General features: G+C 47.8%; 2 protein-coding genes across 3 annotated transcripts; both read left to right on the forward strand.

Moving 5' to 3' along the window:
- Window positions 1-721: 721 nt before the first annotated feature.
- Window positions 722-18,928, forward strand: TOP2A (DNA topoisomerase II alpha). 2 transcript variants are annotated; one of them, XM_042027936.1, is made up of 35 exons: window positions 722-826; window positions 1,183-1,326; window positions 1,470-1,560; window positions 1,988-2,051; window positions 2,501-2,646; window positions 3,272-3,369; window positions 3,667-3,879; window positions 4,085-4,258; window positions 4,444-4,545; window positions 4,986-5,123; window positions 5,233-5,371; window positions 5,647-5,804; window positions 6,201-6,326; window positions 6,781-6,891; window positions 6,983-7,088; window positions 7,465-7,574; window positions 8,308-8,400; window positions 8,865-8,979; window positions 9,295-9,416; window positions 9,982-10,130; window positions 10,436-10,667; window positions 10,796-10,930; window positions 11,028-11,228; window positions 11,775-11,970; window positions 13,218-13,309; window positions 13,486-13,629; window positions 13,753-13,836; window positions 13,938-14,135; window positions 15,061-15,166; window positions 15,455-15,595; window positions 16,043-16,187; window positions 16,318-16,379; window positions 16,492-16,617; window positions 17,605-17,804; window positions 18,280-18,928. In XM_042027936.1, exons 1-35 carry the CDS (start codon window positions 794-796, stop codon window positions 18,415-18,417), a joined length of 4,632 nt encoding a protein of 1,543 aa, XP_041883870.1. In that variant the 5' UTR covers window positions 722-793; the 3' UTR covers window positions 18,418-18,928. The 2 variants fall into 2 exon arrangements, with proteins under 2 accessions (XP_041883870.1, XP_041883871.1); XM_042027937.1 differs by having other exon boundaries at window positions 16,498-16,617.
- Window positions 18,929-20,314: 1,386 nt separating this feature from the next.
- GJD3 (gap junction protein delta 3) lies at window positions 20,315-22,216 on the forward strand. Its single transcript, XM_042027940.1, has 2 exons — window positions 20,315-20,367; window positions 20,690-22,216. The coding sequence occupies exon 2, from the start codon at window positions 20,697-20,699 to the stop codon at window positions 21,414-21,416; it is 720 nt and encodes a 239-aa protein (XP_041883874.1). The 5' UTR covers window positions 20,315-20,367; window positions 20,690-20,696; the 3' UTR covers window positions 21,417-22,216.
- The last annotated feature ends 118 nt before the right edge of the window (window positions 22,217-22,334 follow it).

Below are 22,334 nucleotides of genomic sequence, written 5' to 3' on the forward strand. Positions count from 1 at the left end.
TCTCCATGTCAGTGAGGTCAGTGTTGTAGTCCCAGAACCTGCCTAGTGTGGCCCAGTATATCCCAGTGGGTTGCCAGGTCTTGCTCAGTGTATTCCTGTGGGTTCCCGAGGCCTTCCCAGTGCATCCCAGTGGGTGTCCAGGGTCTGTCAAGCATATCCCACTGATCCTCAATGGGTCCCAGTGGGTCCCTGGGGCTTGCCCAGTGTGTAGCAGTACCCCAGTGGGCCCACAGGGTCTGTCCAGTGTATCCCAATGTGCTCCCAGGGCTTGCCCAGTGAATCCCAGTGTATCCCAGTGTGTTTCCAGGGCTTTTCCAGTGAATCCCAGTGTAACCCAGTGTGTTCCCAGGGCTTGCCCAGTGTATCCCAGTGTGTTTCCAGGGCTTGTCCAGTGAATCCCAGTGTATCCCAGTGTGTCCCAGTGTGTTCCCAGGATTGCCCAGTGAATCCCAGTGAATCCCAGCGTATCCCAGTGGGTCCCACTACATCCCACCACCCACGGCAAACGGGCAGCCTCAGCGCCCGCCCTTTCGCTCCTCTATTGGTCGGTCTCGCTGCCCGTCTCGCCGCTCTCCCTTTCGATTGGTCGGTTTGAACGCGTGGAGCAGCCTCTGATTGGTTAGAGGGCGGAGAGAGCGCAGGCCTTGTGTCCAGCCCCTTACTGCGATTGGCGGAGCGCAAGGGGCCGCGGGCGGGGATTGGCTGCGCGTTTCGGCGGGACGAGCGGAGGTTTGAAGGGGACGTTGGCGCCGCCATCGCCGCCTCAGCCGCATCCGCCGCTGCCGCCGCCGCCATGGAGCTCTCGCAGTCCCCGTCGCCCCTCCGGGTGTGTACAGCGACCGCCGCTCCCGACCCTGCGGGGCTTCGAGATCCCCCACCGCACCGTCCCCTCGGGGGTCTCGGGCCCCTCTCAGACCTCGCTGGGCACCCGCAGGTTCCCCCCGGGCCCCCTCAGGGTCTCCCCGGTTCCTTCGCAGCCCCCCTCGGTCCTCCTTCAGGGTCTCCCCAGGCCCCTCTCTCGGCCCTTTCCCCAGCCCTCCCTCTCCTCAGATTCCCCGCTCCTCTGCGATTCCAGTTCTCTTCGCCCCCCCTCCCAACCCCGATCCTGTTCCACTCCCCGGCCTGGCCCCCTCGTGTTCCCCTCGTTCACCCCCCTCACCGCTGCTGCCTCTCCCCCGACAGCCCGCGGATGAGAACGCCCGTGTGAACAAGCCCGATGGCCCCAAGAAGCTTTCGGTGGAGCACATCTACCAGAAGAAGACGCAGCTGGAGCACATCCTGCTCCGGCCAGACACCTACATCGGCTCCGTGGAGCTCGTCACCCAGGCAGGAGCAGGGGGGAGCAGGGCTGAGCGCCTCGGGGCAGGCGGGGTGTCTGTTTACAAGGCGCAGAACATCTGCTTTACAAACGGATGGCACAGGAGAGGGGCTGTACCTGGGCACTTACAAATTTCTTCTTTTTTTTCCAGCAAATGTGGGTTTATGATGAAGGCATTGGCCTCAACTGCAGAGATGTGACCTTTGTGCCTGGCTTGTACAAAATCTTTGATGAGATTCTGGGTAAGCTGACAGATCCGTTGAGTCAGTGAGTGGCAGGTTATTAACGGGGGTTGAACGCAAGAAACTGGAACTAAACATAAATTATCAAGAACTTATTAGCACTACTTAATAGCAAACCGTTCATGGAAAACAAACGAATAGAAAAATTTCAAAAATCCAATTACAAACCTGATTTCATTCTGCGCAAAATTCTCCCTTTTATGTTAATGGTTGCACTGGAGGAATTCAGAGGTCATTTCCAGCCTTCATAATTCCATGATAACTTGTTGTACTCCTCTTTGTAATTTACAAAATATTTTCATGCCGAGATGATTATTAGTAACACTGTAGTGAGTTTTTGTGTTCATTCTACTGGAACACTTCATAGTTCATAGTTTTCCCTTCATTGAGAATGTAATAAATTAACAATATTCTCTTTCCTTTCTAGTCAATGCTGCAGACAACAAGCAGAGGGATAAAAACATGTCGTGCATTAAAATCACAATTGATGTGTAAGTTTGATTTCATTGTTGCCTTCAGCTGTTCTGCAAAGCTGAGGTGGCACTGCAGGGCTCTGCTGTGGGGCTGATCTGAGATAGCCCAAACTTAATTCACCAGTTGTGAAAACCTTTCTCTCTGCTTAGTCCCCTGGACTCTTACAGAGGGCTGACTGAGGAAACGGCTGCTCTTTCGTTGCTGTTGTTTCCCATCCTCTTCCTCTCCCTTCTCATCCTGATTGAGCACAGATGGAGGGTTTTGTGTGTGGGTCCATTTCAGAGCCGGCATGTGCAGATCTGGGCATTTCTGTGTTGCCTGTCCCCCCTCTGCTGGCAGCTGCTGCACTTGCTGAGCACAGATTTGTTCCTGGTGAAATGGTGCCTTTCCCCAGAGCCTTTCTGTGACTTTTTTCACAGCTAAGCCATTTGCAGCCTTAAAAACAGACTTTTCTTTCCCTCCCCAGAGAGAATAACACTATCAGTGTGTGGAACAATGGGAAAGGTATCCCGGTTGTTGAACACAAAGTGGAGAAGGTCTATGTGCCTGCTCTGATCTTTGGACAGCTGCTGACATCCAGCAACTATGATGACAATGAGAAGAAAGTCACAGGTGAGGAAGGCTCAGATATGCACTAATGTCTCTGAACAGCTCTAAGTGTGTGACCTAAACTAGAAAGGGCAGAAAGGGGGTCCTTGATACAGTTTCCAGATGAAAACTGAAAGAGAGGAAATTTAGGTGAGATATACAGAAAAAATTCCTCTCTGTGAGGGTGGTCAGGCCCTGGCACAGGTTGCCCAGAGAAGCTGTGGCTGCCCCTGGATCCCTGGAAGTGTCCAAGGCCAGGTTGGACAGGGCTTGAAGCAACCTGGGATAGTGGAAGGTGTCCCTGCCTATGGCAGGGGATGGGACTGGATGGGCTTTAAGGTCCCTTTCAAACCAAACCATTTGTGATTCTATGAAAATTACATTCTGAATCTATCAGAGAAGTCTCTGTGCTCTGTTTAATCGTAATAACAGTGCAAACATGGAAACAGGAAAAATTGTCTTTGAATATTCTCTTAAACCCTAAGTAAATCAAAGTTTGTAGTTGCATACTGAGCTTGTAGAATATTGTTGCTTGTTGACAGCTGTCTTTGGATTGGGCTGACGTTGACAAACTCCAGTTAGTCTTGGATTCTTTTAGATGGTTTTGGACAAAGATAATACCACGAGTCTGTGTTCCTTCTAATTCCAGGGGGGAGAAATGGTTATGGAGCCAAACTGTGCAACATATTCAGCACAAAGTTTACTGTGGAAACTGGATGTCACGAATACAAAAAGTTATTCAAGCAGGTAGGAGCACTTTTCAGGGAGTTTATACCTGAGGTTTTCAAATGAGACCCTCAGTCTTTGTTTCTAAATTCTAGGCACACCTTGCAGTCAGTTCACTGTGATTAGAGAAATATAGACTCACAAAATATAATTCAAAGGAATAATGAAATTAGCAGACAGCATCAGAATCTGGTTTTTAACCAGAGTTTTTGTTTAATTTAAAGGTATCTAAAACATAAACCATCTTAGCGCTTTTAAAAACTAAGGTAGTTATTTGTGTGTGTTTGACTTGCAACTCACCAAAGCTCCTTTCCTCAGACCTGGACAGACAATATGGGAAAGGCTGGAGAAATGAAGCTGAAATACTTTGATGGAGATGATTACACCTGTGTCACTTTCCAACCTGATCTGGCCAAATTCAAAATGACCATTCTGGATAAGGACATTGTAGCACTGATGTCTCGAAGAGCGTATGATATTGCTGGATCCACAAAGGACGTCAAAGTTTTCCTGAATGGACAGAGGCTGCCTGTAAGTGAGCATTGAAAAGAAACACAAATACCTGCATTTTTTGGTGCCATTTAAGCAGTGAGATTCCACTGAGGCCATTCCTGTCATCACACACAGCAAAGGAACACGTGCAGGAGGGATTTCTGCACCCGCTTTGCAGGAGGATGTGAATTAAGTATTTATAGGAGCTGTTAACAACCAGTTGTCTGCTCTCATCTGCGTGCAGGTGAAAGGATTCCGCAGCTATGTGGACCTCTATCTGAAGGATAAGGTCGATGAAACTGGGAATGCACTCAAAGTTATCCATGAGGAAGTCAATTCCCGATGGGAAGTGTGCTTGACTTTGAGTGAAAAAGGCTTCCAGCAAGTCAGCTTTGTTAACAGCATTGCCACCACAAAGGTAACTCCTCAGTGTGTTTAGTCAGGCTAGTGCCATATTCTTCAACTTTAATATTCTTGGCTATTTGTAAGTGTACATGTTAGTGAAAAATACTTTAATGTTGCAAAGAATATGCTTAAAGTTTTAAATAGGTATTTGTGGGTTTTAGTGGCCTCAGTCCCAGGTCCTTGTCCCCTTCCCCACAGGGTGGCAGACATGTGGATTATGTAGCTGACCAGCTCGTGACCAAACTCATTGATGTTGTGAAAAAGAAGAACAAAAATGGAGTTGGAGTGAAGCCTTTCCAGGTACAATGTCAGAATTTCCCAGCTGGGAAACACAACTTGAGCATTACTGCAAATTGTAACTTCAGCTTAATCCATTGATTAATAACACATTTCCATGGTACAGACAATAGATATAAGATTGCTAATTATAGCAGTCTCATATTGTCCAGTTTAATCCAATTAACTTCTCTTTGCTTGACTGATGTGTTTTTGTAATCACTATAAGTCAGCGTAGATGCACTAAACCTCAGTATCTGTTAGATAACACCTCTTCAGGCAGAGAGATGCCAATTCCTTGACATCCCAAATCATCTAACACTGTTCATGTGTGTTCATTAGCTGTTCAAAATTAACAAAATATCTAGGAAAATTCCAAACCCTACAGTGTGTTTCCTTGTTGTGTGATTGACAAGTGGGCTGAGCCTGTACAGTGTGTGATCCTTGTTGTGATTTAACTACAGGTGAAGAACCACATGTGGATTTTTGTGAATGCCTTAATTGAAAACCCAACCTTTGACTCTCAGACTAAGGAGAACATGACTCTGCAGGCAAAGAACTTCGGCTCTACCTGTAAACTGAGTGAAAAATTCATTAAGGGTGTAAGTCCTGATGTACACGGGCAGTCAAGATGTCTGTAAAAATACATAACAAAAGTTTCTGTCATGTTGAGGCTTTTCCCACAACTTTGGATTGCGTTTTGTATTGCAGGCAGTTGGCTGTGGCATTGTTGAAAGTATCCTAAATTGGGTAAAATTTAAAGCTCAGAACCAGCTGAATAAGAAATGTTCAGCTGTGAAACACTCCAAGATTAAGGGTGTTCCTAAGCTGGATGATGCCAACGATGCTGGTAAGTGTTTGACATCCTTTTTAACCAATGCATTCAAAAACAGTTAAAACTTGTTTGTTAAACATAAGATTTGTCTCCTAAGGAAAAGTGAGAAAACCTGTCATTATAGTTTTACCTCCATTTCATGTTCCCATTTACTATGATTATCCCCATTTACTGTGTGCAGTGCCAAAAAAACTGTGTTAGAAGATTATTTATACTTGCTCAGTCATGAATGTGCAGCCTTGGATTTCATTTCTTAAGTAGAAAACTGACTCGATTTTCTTCTTTTTTAGGCAGCAAGAATTCTCTAGATTGTACACTGATCCTGACTGAGGGAGACTCAGCCAAAACTCTGGCTGTTTCTGGGCTGGGAGTGGTTGGTAGAGACAAATATGGAGTATTTCCTCTTCGTGGGAAAATCCTCAATGTCAGGGAAGCTTCTCATAAGCAGGTTGGTTGGAAAATGGTTACAGTTACATGTTGGAAGGTGTGGTGAGATTTGTGCAATGAGTCGGTGCAGCTGCACCTGGAGCACTGGAACTCCAAGGAGCAGTGTCTTAAATACCTGAGTCTTCCCTCACTTTAAGTCTGCCTCACTGGTTAAGTAGGAATATTGATTAAGTCCTGTTCAGTGATTTGCCTGAGGGGATAATGTTTGTGTTGTGGATTGGGAAATGGTTGGAATTACCTAGAGTAATGCAACCATTAGAAATTACAAGTTTCTAAAAGGCAAAAAACACCAGCAGGACAGAACTCGGCCAATGATTCACTTATGGATAACTTTATACTTTTCTTGAGCTACATTTTGAGTCTGAAAGAAGTTTTCATTCTGTGTGATCTCTTTCAGATTATGGAAAATGCTGAAATCAACAACATCATCAAGATTGTGGGTTTGCAATATAAAAAGAACTATGAAGATCAAGAATCTTTAAAAACTCTTCGCTATGGAAAGATTATGATCATGACAGATCAGGTTAGGTTCATTAAAATTGAAAGCTGGGAGAGGATAACAACACTTAAATAAAGAGATAGGAAGAAAATACTGCTTTTCTCTAACTGCTCCTATTGTTGTCCCCAATTCTCTGTGTTTCTTTTTCCCATTTTACATTTTAGTGGGTCATAATGTCTTTTCAGCCACAAAAAAAAAAGTAAAATGGGGAGTAACATCAAACAGCTAAACACTGTCTTTCCAGTCTTTTCTGCTGATTCAAAGTCCTTGACCAGTCCTTGACACCTTTTTTTCACCAAGAATCTGCCTTTTCTGTTTCTCTTAATTTTCAGCAATTAACACATGGTCACCTTTTTAGAGGTGAAAGTTAATAGAGTCAGTTAGCTGGAATTACAGAGTCATTTACTATTAAGCCAACAGTTGTCATTTCTATCATTCCCTGATAAAATATGGTTTGTTTTTTTCTTTTATAATTCAGGATCAGGATGGATCACACATCAAAGGTTTGCTGATCAACTTCATCCATCACAACTGGCCATCTCTTCTAAGACACAATTTTTTGGAGGAATTCATTACTCCTATCATAAAGGTGAGGGCTGGGGGAGGATGAGGTCGATGACTGAGGATCCATTGTCCAAAAATACCTTTCATTTCACAGTTAAAATGTTTGTCCACTGTAGGCCTCTAAAAACAAAGAAGAAATTGCATTCTACAGTATCCCTGAGTTTGAAGAATGGAAAAGCAGTACTCAGAACTACAACTCATGGAAAATCAAGTACTACAAAGGTTTGTGAAAACTTAATATGGTGAAACTGATCCAAGTTAGAGCATTGATGATTCGATGCAGTCAGTCCTGCTTTGCAGAAAGGATGTGGATTGGGTGTCTCCCAAGTCTCTTCCCTCCTGTGATATTCCAATTAGATTTCAGATATCAACAGGAATTACAGACAAAATCCAAAACTACAACATGCCACTGCTCACTTAATTGTAATTCTTATGATTTTTGTGATACATCTCGTTTTGAAGTAACTTTTCAGGAAATCATCTTCACACTGTATGTTCATATGGTGCATCACAAAAACTGGGCATAGCAAAGTATTTCTTTGAATTGGAACTTAATTTAGGCAAAAAGTCGTTAGGATTAACTCTCCTGTCCCTGCAGGTTTGGGTACCAGCACATCGAAGGAGGCCAAAGAATACTTTGCAGATATGGCAAAACACCGAATCGGCTTCAAATATTCTGGGCCTGAAGATGATGCTGCGATCACCCTGGTAACTAACACTTGATTTAATTGCTGACTTACTACCTTTGGTATTTCACCTTGTAGAGTGCTCTCTATTTTCTCTTAAAATGCTCTTCGAGGCCTTTTGGCTGGAGACAATCTCTGTGTTACCAAGGCTACAGCTTTACTTGAACCAGGAGCAGCGAATCTGCCCCTCAACCTCAGGGCAAGAGTACCCTTTTAATGATGGGCTTTAAATATAGCTCAGAACAAACTAATCACTACCAACCAATTGACATTTTCAGACACAATAGTAAATATTCCTTTAACATTTTTCTGTGTATTCTGCTGCAGTTTTCTCCAAGTCGGATCTCCCTTTCCTCCCCCAGTGCAAAATGGTGGATTAAAACAGTCCTCGTTTCTGTGAACTTCACCTTAGCTAGTCTCTGTTCTTGAAATATTCAGAGTTGTTAGACAATGCCAAAAAAATCAAGTTTTCCCCCAAAATATTAATTTCCTCGCAAATCTGCTTTAGTCTTCTGTTATTATATTAAAAATCTATGAATTTAAACCTAACTGCTCTGTCCTCTACAGAGTGGTGGAAATTATGCTCTTAATACGTTTAGCTACAGAAACCTTTTATTGCATTTCTTGGGCTCTTAAATCAGCCTGTTTTGCATGTTGTTCTCCTGGGTAAGATCTTCCTTTTTCTCAAGTGATCCAATAGTGCACAACCACAGAACGTTCTGGAATTGAGTTACTTTTCATTTTGTAACATCCAGGCCTTTAGCAAGAAGAAGATAGAAGAGCGAAAGGAGTGGCTGACTAATTTCATGGAGGATAGAAGACAACGGAAGCTGCACGGTCTGCCAGAGGTAAAAGGTTTATGTTTGTAAGGAAACTGGTTTCCAGTCTCTGCCTGGGGCTGTTCTCAGCTTCATCCTGGCACACCAGAGCTGCACACAGCTCAGGCAGTGAGTCAGGTCTGGATTATAGGACGTTGAAAATGTGTCAGGATTTTGCAGAGCAGCTTCTTCTCTCATCATTGTAACCTCATTGTCAATTATCCAACAGTTAATTTCATTTTAAACTCTCATCTTTCAAGTTGCTGTATCAATAGGAAAATGATAAGTCAAGCAGAGCCAGATGAAGTCTTTCTTTCCTCCAAAATGGGGGAAATAATGCATCCTGGGAAATGTTTCCCTTTGCCATGCAAAGGGTGTCAGCACTTGAGCTGTATTTAGCTGGTCTTAAAAGGAGTTCCCATTTCAGTGAAACTAGCCAAAAAACTGATTAGGCCCTGTTAAAATTAAGGCAATCTTCCCTCTATTTCTCTTAGGAATACCTGTATGGGAAAAATACCGATTACCTGACGTACAATGACTTCATCAACAAGGAGTTAGTGCTGTTCTCAAACTCAGATAATGAGAGATCAATCCCATCACTGGTTGATGGTAAGTGATTTCTAAGTCGTGATTCTGCATGGTATATCCCCAGAACTGAGGAGATGGATGCTCAATGTCACATCAGAGGCGGGGAACCTGCTGAGGTTTCAGGGTCAGTATCCTGAAGTCTGTTTTCTGCTGTCCAAAGGTTTTTCATCTTCGGATGAAACATCTTGTCCATTTTATAGTAAATTATTGCCAGTATCTTACTCACCTGGTGCAGAATCTTTAGGTGTATAAGTAGTTCTTGTATCTCTAAAGAGCACAAGCCAAGTGCATCACATCACATGTTCTAACCACAAGGTCTTTTCTTTTTTCATACAGGTTTGAAGCCAGGTCAGAGGAAAGTTTTGTTCACCTGTTTCAAGCGAAACGATAAGCGGGAGGTGAAGGTTGCTCAGCTGGCTGGTTCTGTCGCTGAGATGTCCTCATACCATCACGGTGAGGTAAGAACCTGCCTGGGTGTGCAAAACACTTTAAAGGAAAGGCAAAAGGCCCTTCTGTTGGTGTGAATTACGATGCCTCCAAAGCAAATTAGATGTTTGAGTGTGTACACCAAAGGGAAGTGGCTGTTCAGCTGTTTCCACGATTAATTCTTCAGTATTAATTTAATCTGACATTGGTCACTCTGCTTCCTGGACTTCATGGGAGCATAGTTCATTCAAAAAGTGGAAAAAGAAAAACCTACTTAATTTGTGATGGACTTAGGCAGATGTTAATAAGCTTTCTGGCTGGGTCAGGACAAGTTAAGCACTACAACAAGGTTCTCTGTGGAGACTGACAGAATCCTTCACTGGAGGTTTCCGAGCAGGTAGACAGCAACAGATAGAGACGTGGGTCACTAGAACATTTCAGATTACCTTGGGACACATTTTCCTTGAGTTTCCTCCAGCATTTCATCAACTGAGTTTATCCTCTGTATCCGTTAAGTTCTCCATGTGAATGTTGCCTTACTTCGTCCATCCCCTGAACCATTCTGCATGTTCAGTTTTGCACCTCCTTTCGTTGCAGGCCGCACTGATGATGACCATCATTAACTTGGCTCAGAACTTTGTGGGCAGCAATAACCTCAACTTGCTCCAGCCCATCGGTCAGTTTGGCACAAGGCTGCACGGAGGGAAAGACTCTGCCAGCCCTCGATACATCTTCACCATGCTCAGGTCAGCATTCCAGAGTTCTTACTGTCTTAAAAGACTCAATTTTACAGCAGTTAGAATGAAAAACTAATTTTCTTTTTCCCTTTAAAATTTTGGTCTATACTTGCATGCTCAGAGTAGCAACAATTGAAGTGAGGTTCAGGTGCTAGATTATGGAAACATGGTTATCAGAGCAGAGAATATGGAAATGGAAGCAAAAACGAAGGGAGAAATTTGGGTGGGATAATAAAAATTAGGGAGATTTCTTTTTGCATGGTGGTTGTGTTCTGTAACAAGAATTTGTGCTTAAATTCCCTTCTCCATTCCAGTCCCCTGGCACGCTTGGTGTTCCCACCGATGGATGACAACATCCTGAGATTCCTCTATGATGACAACCAGCGTGTGGAGCCAGAGTGGTACATGCCCATCATTCCAATGGTGCTGGTCAATGGGGCTGAAGGGATTGGTACTGGCTGGGCCTGTAAGATCCCCAACTTCGATATCAGGGAAGTTGTGAACAACATCCGCCGGCTGATGGATGGAGAAGAGCCACTGCCAATGGTAAATAATATAAGTAAAAGGCAAATGTCTTCCCTGTTAGTTTATTGAGCTCATATTGAGCATTTTATGGGCATGCTTAAAAAAAGAGGCATCCACACAAAACTGAATCCAGTGTTTCTTCTCCTCAGCTTCCCAGTTACAAGAATTTCAAAGGCACCATAGACGAGCTGGGGCCTAATCAGTATGTCATAAGTGGTGAAGTGTCCATCCTTGATTCTACAACCATCGAGATCACTGAGCTGCCTGTCAGAACATGGACACAGGTAATAAAGAGGGAATTTGCTCTGGGAATGTACAGTTTGCTCTACAAAGCAAAAAGGGAGTAGTGGGGTTTGGGTCTGACTTTGTTTCTTTCCTCAGACATATAAAGAGCAGGTTCTGGAGCCGATGTTGAACGGGACTGAGAAGACCCCCCCTCTAATCACAGACTATAAAGAATATCACACAGACACCACGGTGAGGTTCGTGGTGAAGATGACTGAAGATAAACTAGCAGAAGCCGAAGCTGTGGGGCTGCATAAGGTCTTCAAACTCCAAACAAGTTTAACATGCAACTCCATGGTATGTGACAGATTTTGCTGAAGGAATTTCTTGGTTTAACTCAGACTCTGTGGACAGCTGCAGTCGTTGCGTGAAACAAAAATCCTCTTGGCAGTAACCTATTCACTTTGATTTTTCTGCTGTTACTGGTTTTAAATCAGCTTTCAAAGGTCAAGAGCCTGGCTTAGGAGTAGGCCCAGAGTGGATGGTTTGCCTGAAGGAGGCAAAATGATCTGAAATCACAGTTTGCAGAGCTCTTTGAGCCAGCAGCAAGGGGCACTGAACGTCTGGCTCCAGACAATGTGTGAAGCTTGATGCAAGATGTTTGTCCTGCACAGAGCTCTAAGATTCAAGTAACCTTAACTCTACTATGCATATTCAAGAATGTCAAAATTCTAAAATTGTCTCTGCTGCTGTGCTCACAAACTGAAGTAGTTTCTAGAACAACAGTGAGATTTGATACTTTGTTGGTTCGGTGGTACCATCACACCTGTGTTACAGTAACTTTCAGTGGATTTGGAATCAGTTTTATCATCATAACGCCTGTGTTCTTTCATTTTCCTCCAGGTTCTCTTTGACCATGTTGGCTTTCTCAAGAAATACGACTCTCCCCAGGATATTCTTAAGGAGTTCTTTGAACTCCGGCTCCGATATTACAATTTGAGGAAGGAATGGCTTATTGGGATGCTGGGTGCCGAGTCTGCAAAGCTGAGCAACCAGGCTCGCTTCATCCTGGAGAAAATAGATGGCAAAATTGTGATCGGTATGTTGTTCTTGGAGACTGGGATTGTAACTGGGAGAACTGGGTGATCTCTTGAGCTCTGTCAGCACCCCCTCAGCCCCAGGCTGGCTTTTACAAACCACACCAGGGCTTATCTCTCTTCCAGTGACATCTAAGGGGAAAATGCTTCACAGAGTATCCTTGGTCTGTGTATTATACACATACTAATGACAACAGGATATTTATGCAGCTTTCCTGGTCCATGTTTGAGAATTTTTGAGTGAATTTTTTACTAGTTTAGCAATAATTCACATTTATTTCTGACTTGGTAGGAGTAAGTTAATTATTTGTGGGGTTAGAAAGGGGCAGTGTTTGCTGTTAAAGGCATTCTTAAGAATCTGTATCTCTCTCCATTATCTTTGTGAACCTCTGCAAAGATATTCCAAATCACGTTCTCAGTGGACTGGGGGTTCAAGCTTAGATGATACTCAAGTAGCAGTATCTGAGAATCATGAGCTAGAAAAAGAAGCAGATACACATTTTTCAATCAACTTTTCCCCCTCGGTGTAAAAGCCGGGCTGTGTTCCGCTGCCTTCGCGGAGGATGCGGCCAGACAACGTGTCATAAGATGCTTTGTGGTTTGTGTCTGAAGGCAGCCCAGTAATCCCAGCAGCCCGAGTCTGTCTGACTGAACTCGGGAAGAGAAATAATTCCCCTGAAATGCATTTTCTTGGGTTTTTGTAATAAGTAGTTCCAAGGCTGCCAGAGCTGGTTTCATTTGTATTTGTGTCTCATGGATGATGGCTTCTGATACCTTAAAAAGGAGCAAATTCCAGCTGAAGCATTTCCAGTGGTTGAGCACTTGGAGCATAAATTTCCCGGGTGATGTCTAATGAGGTGCAAGCTATACCAAGCTATCAAGGGGTTTTTTTTTCCACCTGCCTGTCATGATGAAACCTGTTTTGTACCATCATACCTTTTTTTCCCCAAGTTCAAAAACTACTTAAAGCAAGGGAAATGCCTGTATGGAAACAAAGAAAAATATTAACATTGTTTTGACTGGTATAGGAGCAATACTTGCCTGACAAATCACCTGCTAAATAGGAGCTTTTCAGGTGTTGTTCAGGCTCTTCCACATGTCCCAGCTGTGATGTGGAAAGGCTGGTTTGGAGCTCTGTAGGATTCAGAGCAGCTACAACCACAGGATCCAAACTGTAAAGCTCTTCTGTCGCTCCTAACAGTGACTGGTAGTGGGCACTGAGTGACAATCCTGAAATGTCTGTTTGCAGAAAACAAACCCAAGAAAGAGCTGATTCAAGTTCTTATCCAGAGAGGGTACGAGTCTGATCCGGTGAAGGCTTGGAAGGAGGCTCAAAACAAGGTAATGCCTCAGTCATCCTCTGAATATGCCCAAACTGGCCCCAAGCTCTGAGGCTTCATAATCCTTAGAGAGGCTTTTCAATTTGCAGGATTCAAGAACTTCCGTGTTTGATCAGTAGCCCTACCCTTATGTGTCAGGGTTTTTGTTGACTACATTTGTTTCAAATCCACATTTAGGATGAAGAGGAGGAGGAGGAGGAAGAGAGTGACAAAGAATCAGCTGCAGCCTCTGGCCCAGACTTCAACTACCTGCTGAACATGCCCCTGTGGTATCTGACCAAGGAGAAGAAAGATGAGCTCTGCAAGCAGAGGGATAACAAAGTATGTGCCTTCCTTTCCTTATAAAAGCATTATATTCATATATATATTATGTGTTATATAGGGTTTTTTTGGATGGTGGATTGAAACGTGTGATTAATGATTATCACCTGTGATTCTCTTTAGGAAAAGGAGCTGGAAAACCTTAAGCGCAAGAGTCCCTCTGACCTGTGGAAGGAAGACCTTGCTGCCTTCATTGAAGAACTTGATGTATGTCATTGCTCAGTGCAGATGATCAACTCCCTCCTCTTATCCACCAGCCCTTCTTAGACTTCTGTATTTTTTGTGTTATTTTATGCTCCCCTCTGCAGGCAGTGGAGGCCAAGGAAGCGCAGGATGAGCGTGCAGGGATTGCTGGCAAACCTTTAAAGGTGAAAGGAGGGAAAGCGAAGGTGAAGAAGGCCCAGCTGCCAGAAGTAATGCCATCCCCTCATGGCATCAGGGTTGTTCCTCGGATCACTGCTGAGATGAAGGCAGAGGCAGAGAAGAAAACTAAAAAGAAAGTAAAGGTAAAAGGGAACATTCCAAATGCTTAATCTTTCTTTACCTCCTCTTCAATACAATCCTAAAGAAGTGTGAGTCCTTGTTAGTGAGACTTGTCCTGTTGAAGCAGTTGTTCAGGGAGAGGGTCAGGACCTTAGGATTTGGGAAACACTGGGAATGGGGGTGTCTCAGTCTGAAGGAGAACAGACTCACTAACATACCAGGAGATGGCTTAGAGGGAAATTTTTGACATGTTGCAGTGCCAGGGATGGGCTGGTAGCTCAGAAAAGGGGGTGGATGCAAGTAAGGTTGTTCCAGGTGTCTTGGGAATTTGATAAACCCTCTAGCAGGCAGGAAGCACAGCCAGTACATTCCCTTCTCCATAACAGCCTTTGCATTCCCAGCAATGTTTTCAGCCACTTAATGCCATCATTGTTCTCTGTATCAAGGAGATAAAAAAGATTGAACTCTTTTTATAGGACTGGTTGAAATTGTGCCATTCAGCCATTTCTAACAGAAAAAACTAACCCATCCCCTCACCTGTTTGGCCCTGGAAGCCACACAGGTCACTCCTTTCCTCCACATAATTCCACCCAACAGTTTTTCCAAATAACTTGCTTTTGTTTTTATCCCACCCTGTCCAGTCCTGCATCCCCATCCCCCCCAGAGCCAGCACGCAGCAGCAGGACCAGAGCACTCAGGAGTGGGGCCACAGTTCCTGTTTTTGTTCATGTTGGATTTTGCCTTTTAAGTCACCTGATTTGGGGGCAGATCCTGTCCAATTTACAGATCCTGTCTGTAATCAATTCTACACACAGTTTGTTTCACAGACTCAGGTTTCTTGTACCACTAACTTTTACATGTCTAAAATAAGCAGCTCCTTCCTCCATTACCCCATGTGCCTCTTCTCCGTGAGCTGACTCACTGTTTGCTATCTGCTTGCATCTGCAGAGTGAAAAAACTGAATTTGATGAGAATCAGGATGAAAACACATCCGGAGAGAAGGAGTCTTCAGGCCTGAAGCAGAGACTAGCACAGAAGCCGAAGGCTGAGCAAGGTAAATGCTTTGATGTTATTCTCTCCATGGAAAGGGAGGGAAAGGATTGTCAGTTTGATTATCTGACCTCTTCCTGAAGGTGGTAAGCAACATCTAGGATCAGTAGTTTTGGAATAACTAGGTGAGAAAGTGGTCCTGAATACCAGTCAAGCAGGATAAATTTCTATTTCTCTTTGCTTAAGCCAGACTCCTCTGAACTCAGTGTATTTCTAAGCTGAGCTTGAACTGGCTGAGCCTGAATTACACATGGAAGTTTGCTGGTTCATCCTGCCTCCCAATATTTTTCAGGAGCTAAGAGACAGGCCACTCTGCCTTTCAAGCCATTAAAGAAAACCAAGAAACGAAACCCTTGGTCTGACTCAGGATCTGATTCAGAGTCTGATTTTGAAGCACCTCCTCAGAGAGAGCGAGTGGTTCGCCAGGCAGCAGGTGAGTGAGGACACGGATGCAGGAGAGGGATGGTCCTCCTTGTGGAGGAGAAAATGGATCAGACTATTTAGGGACCTCCCAGAGCCTCAGATCACATTTAGAAATCATCTTTAAAAGGCTTCTTTATTTTACTGTCTGAAACTATTAAATATTTCTACCATTTGTGCCCATATTCAAGGAAAAGCAGAAATGGGCAACTAGAGAAATATGGTTATTGGGTTTAATTACACAACTGTCTTGGCAAATTAAATGTGTTGTGCGTGAGGTTGGAAGACTCCAAATGACAGAACACACTTGTCATTTGGAGTCTTCTCCCTGGCAGTCTCAGCATCTGCTTGTTTTTATTCAGATCCTTATTTTTTAATAACTGCAGCTAAAATATTGAAAAAGAAACTGAGCTGCATATTGCCAAATGTGTAAAATAACACATCTGTGCCCTTCCATCAGCCAAAGTCAAGCCCATGGTCATTTCGGACTCAAATCACTCCAGCTCAGATGAGGAGTCTGAATTCCAGGGTGACAGTGAAGGCAACTCTGAATCGGACACAAACTCTAAGAAAAAGGCTCCTCCCAAGCCCAGACCTGCTCCCAAGTGAGTATTTTTCCATTATCACTGGAAATGAGTTGTGCTTAATGCTACACAGAAATTAAAAGCGCTTTTTTTAATGCATCTATTTAGTGCATCATAAACTGAATTAAAAACTTGGGGTTTTGTTTTCCAGGGAAACCACTGAAAAAGCAGCGAAAGCTCCCAAGCAAAAGTCAGTGCCAAGTGCTGTCCCTGGTGAGTACAAGACCTCTAAACCATGTGGATTGTAATCCCTCAGCAGTGCACAGGGAAGATCAGAGGGGATAACTTGGCTGTTTCAAGCTGACTTTCTGCTTTCTTTATCCAGTTCCAGTCCAAGATGTCACTGAGGACAAGGTGAGCCAGGCTCCTGCAGCTCCGTCCGTCCCTGTGCCGAGCACCAAGGCCGTGCCCAAAAAACCTGCTGCAGCCAAGAAAGCCGGAGCCACCAAGGGTAAGGGCAGCTCAGCAACATCAGTTCTAGAGAACAATTATAATTCCTGTGGGAAATGGTCCGAGTGATTTCGCTTGGCGTTCCAGGGCCTGGGCAACTGGAGTTTGCATTTCAGCAAAGATCTGAGGTTTGTGGCAGAGGTTCTCTGGTTGTCATGTTTGAGGTCTGTTTCCAAACATATCATGTTCTAGTTCATGTTGGACATGTTTGGAGGGAGGGAATTTTAGTTTGGGAACAAGAAAAGTGAATGCTTCCTACAGCGCTATGTAATACTTGGCAGGGACAATCCGAGTGGAATTTTTGTGTCTTGCAGTCAATGCCCCACTTCACGTCTTTTTGGGAAGAAAGCTGCCTTGGAGCAGGCAAGCTTTTGGGGGCAGTTTGATCTATTCAGCTCTGGATCCATCTCATGCATCTCCAGCATTTGACTCAGGGTTTTTTAAACTCAACTGCCAGACTTTGACACTGTTTTGCATATTCCAAATGGAATCAACTCAGTGTTGATCCCAGCAGGAAAATAGTGTTACTTCCACTCCTAAATTGAGAAAGCATGTTATCACTCAGAGATGGCCTGACATGAGCTGAACTGGAAGTTGTGCTTCAAGATGCTCTTAAAAAAAGTGAAAATATAGTTATGAAGGAATGAGTGAGTGTTTGGGAAATTCCCTCCTCCCTGTGCAGGAGTTTGAAGGTCTGAGATGGGTTATGGAGCCTTGAGAGATCAGGACTTTTCAATCTGAAATAGTCTGTAAATTGCTTTGGGGACGCTTTAATTCGATCCTCTAAATGTAGCGGAACTGAGCAGATAAACAACCTCATTCCTCACCATCTGTGGAAGAGAGATCTTTCTAGAAAACCCAGCTTCAAACGGAGATGACCTTTGTGCTGACCCCGCGGCAGCGCAGAGCCTGTTTGTGTTGGAAGTAATTCCCAAACTGGGAACAAGAGAGGAGCGAAACAGGGGTTTAACGCCGTGTTCTGTTCCAGACAACCAGCCCTCCATCATGGATATCCTGGCCAAGAAAAAGGCTGCACCCAAACCCAAGCCAGCGGCAAAGGAGGGACCCCTGCGCGCCGCGGGTGACAACGCCAAGGGGAGGAAGGTTATGAAGAGGCAGCCAAGCTCTTTGGATTCGGATTCCGATTCGGATTTCGGCTCGAAGCCTGCCAAATCTGTTGCATCAAAGGTTTGTGCAATGCCATCGGCGCCGAGGGAACCACAGAGAGTGGGGGTCGGTTCTTCCGGCAGGAAAAGCTGGTGGAGGTCAAACCTCTACCTGGGTGTGGGGAATGGGGAGAAGGGGGGGTCATGGAATCATGGAATATTCTGAGCTGGAAGGGACCCACAGGGATCATCGAGTCCAACTCCCTGCCCTGCACAGGACACTCCAATAATCCCAACCTATGCCTGAGAGCGTTGTCCAAATACTCCTGGAGCTCTGGAAGCCTTGGGGGCACAACCAGTCCCTGGGGAGTCTGTTCAGTGCCCGACCACCCTCTGGGGAAAGAACCTTTCTCTCGTAAGGGTCAGACACCCCGGATCCTTGGTCTGCTCCCACCACCTCAAACATCCACCATCCCCATGGCAGAGCGGGCATGTGGTGCTCACTGTGTTCCCTGTGGATGCTCAGATCCATGACTCCTTTCCTGCTTTCCCTCCAGAAATCCAAGCTACAGGACGACACCTTCACCGTTGACGCCAGTGCTGACAGCCCTGTAGCTCAGCCCCGTGCCAGGCCTGGCCGCCTCAAGAAACCTGTCCAGTACCTGGAGGAGTCCTCTGAGGATGATATATTTTGAGTTTTTAGGAAAATTTTAAACTCCAGATCCACAATGAGCCTTCAGCAGAGCTCCAGAGCTCTCACCAAAGACCACCTCAGCCTAAGAAATCTTCACCAAATGTGAACCACTCCAGAATGTTCTTTACAGGTGAACACAGCTGGTTTTTTTCTTGGTTTTAAATAAGTTAGAGTTGTTCAAACAGGAACATCCCCTTTTTGGTGAGCACTGGAGCCACGTGCCCAGCGAGTGCTGCCACACTTCCCTCTTCCCCATTATTTGACACTTTGTGGTCATTTTCATGTTAAAGTTGACTTTAGAACATGCCAAACCCTTTAAAATTTATACACCCCTCTTGAAATATAGTACTAAAATACATGAACTTTTAATTCCACCACCCAACACAGGTGAGCTGGAGTCATTTTTCCAGCACAATTCCTTCACTATGTAAATATTTTCTTGTTGTCCTGAGTTGTTTCTTGTTCGGAGTTTGTCCTTTTTAGTATTTGTCTAATAAAAGTGTTTTTACTTATTTTCTTCACAGAATTTGTGTGTTTTTAGAAAAATAACCACTGCAGAGCTTGTGCTCAGCTCTCCCTCTGTCCGAGCAGAGGGCTTGGCACAAGCTCTGGGGGGTGCTGGGCTGGTTGGCCACTTCCCCACTGGCTGTGGCCACTGTGGCTCCACAGCTGAATTCCTGTGAACACCCCTGTGGTCCCCAGCATGGGGGGAGCTGCTTGCCCAGAGAAGCTGTGGCTGCCCCATCCCTGGAAGTGTCTGAGGCCAGGTTGGTTGCTTGGAGCAACCTGGTCCAGTGGAAGGTGTCCCTGCCCATGGCAGGGGATGGGACTGGATGAGCTCTAAGGTCCCTTCCCATCCAAACCATTCCATGAAACCCCAGGGCCCCCCGCGCTATCGGTGCTTTGCTGGAACCCAGTCAAGTGTGGAAAGCCCTGTCAGATTTTCCACTGGCTCTGGAGAGCGTCTCTGGCGCGTCCCGTCCGAGGGCCGGGCTATTTACGGCTCCTCTTGCTGCAGAACATGACCCATGACAGAGCCACGGGTGGGTTGTGGGGCTGCTCTCAGAACCCTGGCATCATCCTAATGTGGATGTGGAGCTCTGGGAACACAGAGTGGACCACAGAGTCCATACCAGGAGTTTCCCATCCCAAAATCTTGGATGGGGTGCTGGGGATGCTGCTGGATGGGAACTGGGCTGTGGGGCATCAGGACTGACCTACCCTGGGCATTGCACGTCCCCGACGGGGGTCTGGGGCTGACCTGTGTTGTCCAGGGCTCTGTCCCCATTACTGGAAAGGGGATTTGAGGTGCCAGCAAAGGCCAACAGCGCTGGCCTGGGCTGGGCAGGGCAGGGGCTGGCAGGAGTCCTGGCTGTGCCACACAGGATTTTGTAGGGATCAGTCCACAGGTGCCAGAGCAGGGACAACCTGGGAAGATCCATGGGACCCCCAACAGCCCTGGCACAGCATCCTGGGGCAGGGAGGGCTGGTGCCAGCCGTGAGCATCGTCCAGGCACTGCAGGGCTGAAGCTGTGGCAGCAGGGCTGGGTGTACCCAGGCTCTGATGGGTCAGGGGGGTGATGCCAGCACTGGGGGGGCCTTTTGGGGCCGAATGCTGTGGCTTGGGGACACTGAGGCCCTGCAGGTTTGGGAACGCCAAAGTTTGGGGGCATTTCTGCACTGGGGGAGCCACCGCCCCTCTGCCAACCTGTGCCCTGGGAAGCTCCTGGCCCTGGGCAGGGCAGCTTTAGTCCTTGAGCCCCACCGGCAGTGCTGAGCCCTTCCCTCCCTCCAGGCGCCCCTGCGGGTGCTCTGTCCCTTTAAAAGCACTCCAGGCGTGGCTGTGGGACCATTATCCCATCCCAGCTGGACAAGGGACTGGACAGTCCTGGACAGCCCTGGACAGCCGGCGCCAGCAGCGCTGGCACACTGTGGACCGCAGCCTCCGCAGGTACGGGGCTGCTGTGGGGGACCGCAGCTCAGCCAGGCCGAGCTGTGGTGGGGGGCAAGGGATGGGGGAATCTGCTGGTCCTGTCCCCGTTGGTGTCCTTGGATCCACCCCTGGGGGAGCGAGTCCTGGGCACAGCGGGTACCTGGGGACACTCCTGGCAGGGCTGAGCTGGGCTGGCGCTGCCTGGGCACCCTCCCGTGAGCGGGGACGCCGTGGTGCGTTTGGGAATGGCGGGAGGATGGAGACCTGGAGGGGCCGCGCTGCCGCCGGGGTCCGACGCCGCGGGCACTGCGTCCCCCCAGCGCTGACCCCGCTCCCGCAGCGCGGCCATGGGCGAGTGGGGCTTCCTGAGCTCGCTGCTGGACGCCGTGCAGGAGCACTCGCCCATGGTGGGCCGGTTCTGGCTGGTGGTGATGCTCCTCTTCCGCATCCTGGTCCTGGCCACCGTGGGCAGCGACGTCTTCGAGGACGAGCAGGAGGAGTTCGTGTGTAACACGCAGCAGCCGGGCTGCAAACCCGTGTGCTACGACGCCGCCTTCCCCATCTCCCACTATCGCTTCCTCGTCTTCCACGTCGTTGTGCTCTCGGCGCCCGCCGCCCTCTTCGTCATCTTCGCCGTGCACCAGGCGGCCAAGCCGGGCCGCGGGGGAGCTCCCGGCCAGCGCGCCCGCCGCCTCCAGCCCTTCTACGTGGGCAGCGTGGTGGCCCGGATCGCCGCCGAGCTGGGCTTCCTGCTGGGCCAGGCGCTGCTCTACGGCTTCAGCGTGCAGCCGCTCTTCGTGTGCCGCCGCCGGCCCTGCCCGCACCGCGTCGACTGCTTCGTCTCCCGCCCCACCGAGAAAACCGTCTTCATCCACTTCTACTTCGTGGTGGGGCTGATCTCGGCGCTGCTCAGCCTGGCCGAGCTCGCCCACCTCCTGCGCAAGGGCCCCCCGGCCCGGCCCGGCTGCTGCCACCGGCCACAGGAGCGGGGCCCGGCGCCCGGGCAGCCGGCGGGGGCTGCGGAGGGGCCCTGTGGTCCCCACCCGCGGGGGGACCTCACCGTGTGACCGGGCCCCGGCTGCCGCTGCCGGCGTCAGCTGTGCCCGGTCTCGGCCCGGCGGGGACCGCGGCTCTCCGTGCCCCACAGGGGTCGCGGCCCTCGCTGTGCCAGGGAAGCCGGGCCGTGCCGGGCTGGGCTGTGCCCCGCTGCCCCCGGTGCCCCCGGTTCCTGTTGTGGGTGGCGGATGGGCCTCACCCGGCAGCTGCTGGAAAAAAAAATACGGACAAAAAGAAAACAAACAGGTCCCATCCCTGCACAGTGGCAGGAACACCTGTGACTCCCCTGTACCCCGCAGGCCAGCACGGGGGGGTGGCCAGGGCTGCCCCCAAACCCTGTGCTGGGAGTGTCACAAATGCATCAGGGCTGGCCCCTGGCATAGGGGGACATGATTGTGGCCTCAGGACTGGGAAGGTCAGAGCTTTGGGGTGCTGGGGGACCCCAAAGGGTTCTGTCCCAGCTTTTGGGGATGACCAGACAGGGAGAGCAATGCGGGGGGGCCTGGGCTGCCCTCGTGCAGCGAGGATTTGGGGTGCCACAGCCTGACCATTTCCTCCCCACCCCTGCACCCCCTCCTCCCCTGGTACCCCCACAAGAAGAACGAGCCAGGCACTAGAATAAATAAACTTTATTCTGGAGCCAGCCCCCCCCCGTCCCCCCTCCCTGTCCTCCCCGTGCCGGCAGGGCCGGGCCCCCCATCCCCGCAAGGCTGGGACTGGCACCACCGTGTGCCCCCCACAGTCCCCTCCCCGCCTGGGGGGCCGGGGCAGGGCCTGCCCGGTGCCCCCCGACTCTAAATCCACTAAAATCTCAACAACAACAACAAAAAAAAAAAGAATTTAATAATAATAAACCGTGTGCCCCCCCCCCTCCCCCGGCAGCGCCCGCCGTGCCCCCTCCACCTGCACAGGCCTAAAAACCCCTCCAA

Source organism: Corvus kubaryi, unplaced genomic scaffold (assembly GCF_017639235.1).
Source record: "Corvus kubaryi isolate FWS band 111438036 unplaced genomic scaffold, C.kubaryi_AGA036_p1.0 37301, whole genome shotgun sequence".
Lineage (NCBI taxonomy): Eukaryota > Metazoa > Chordata > Aves > Passeriformes > Corvidae > Corvus > Corvus kubaryi.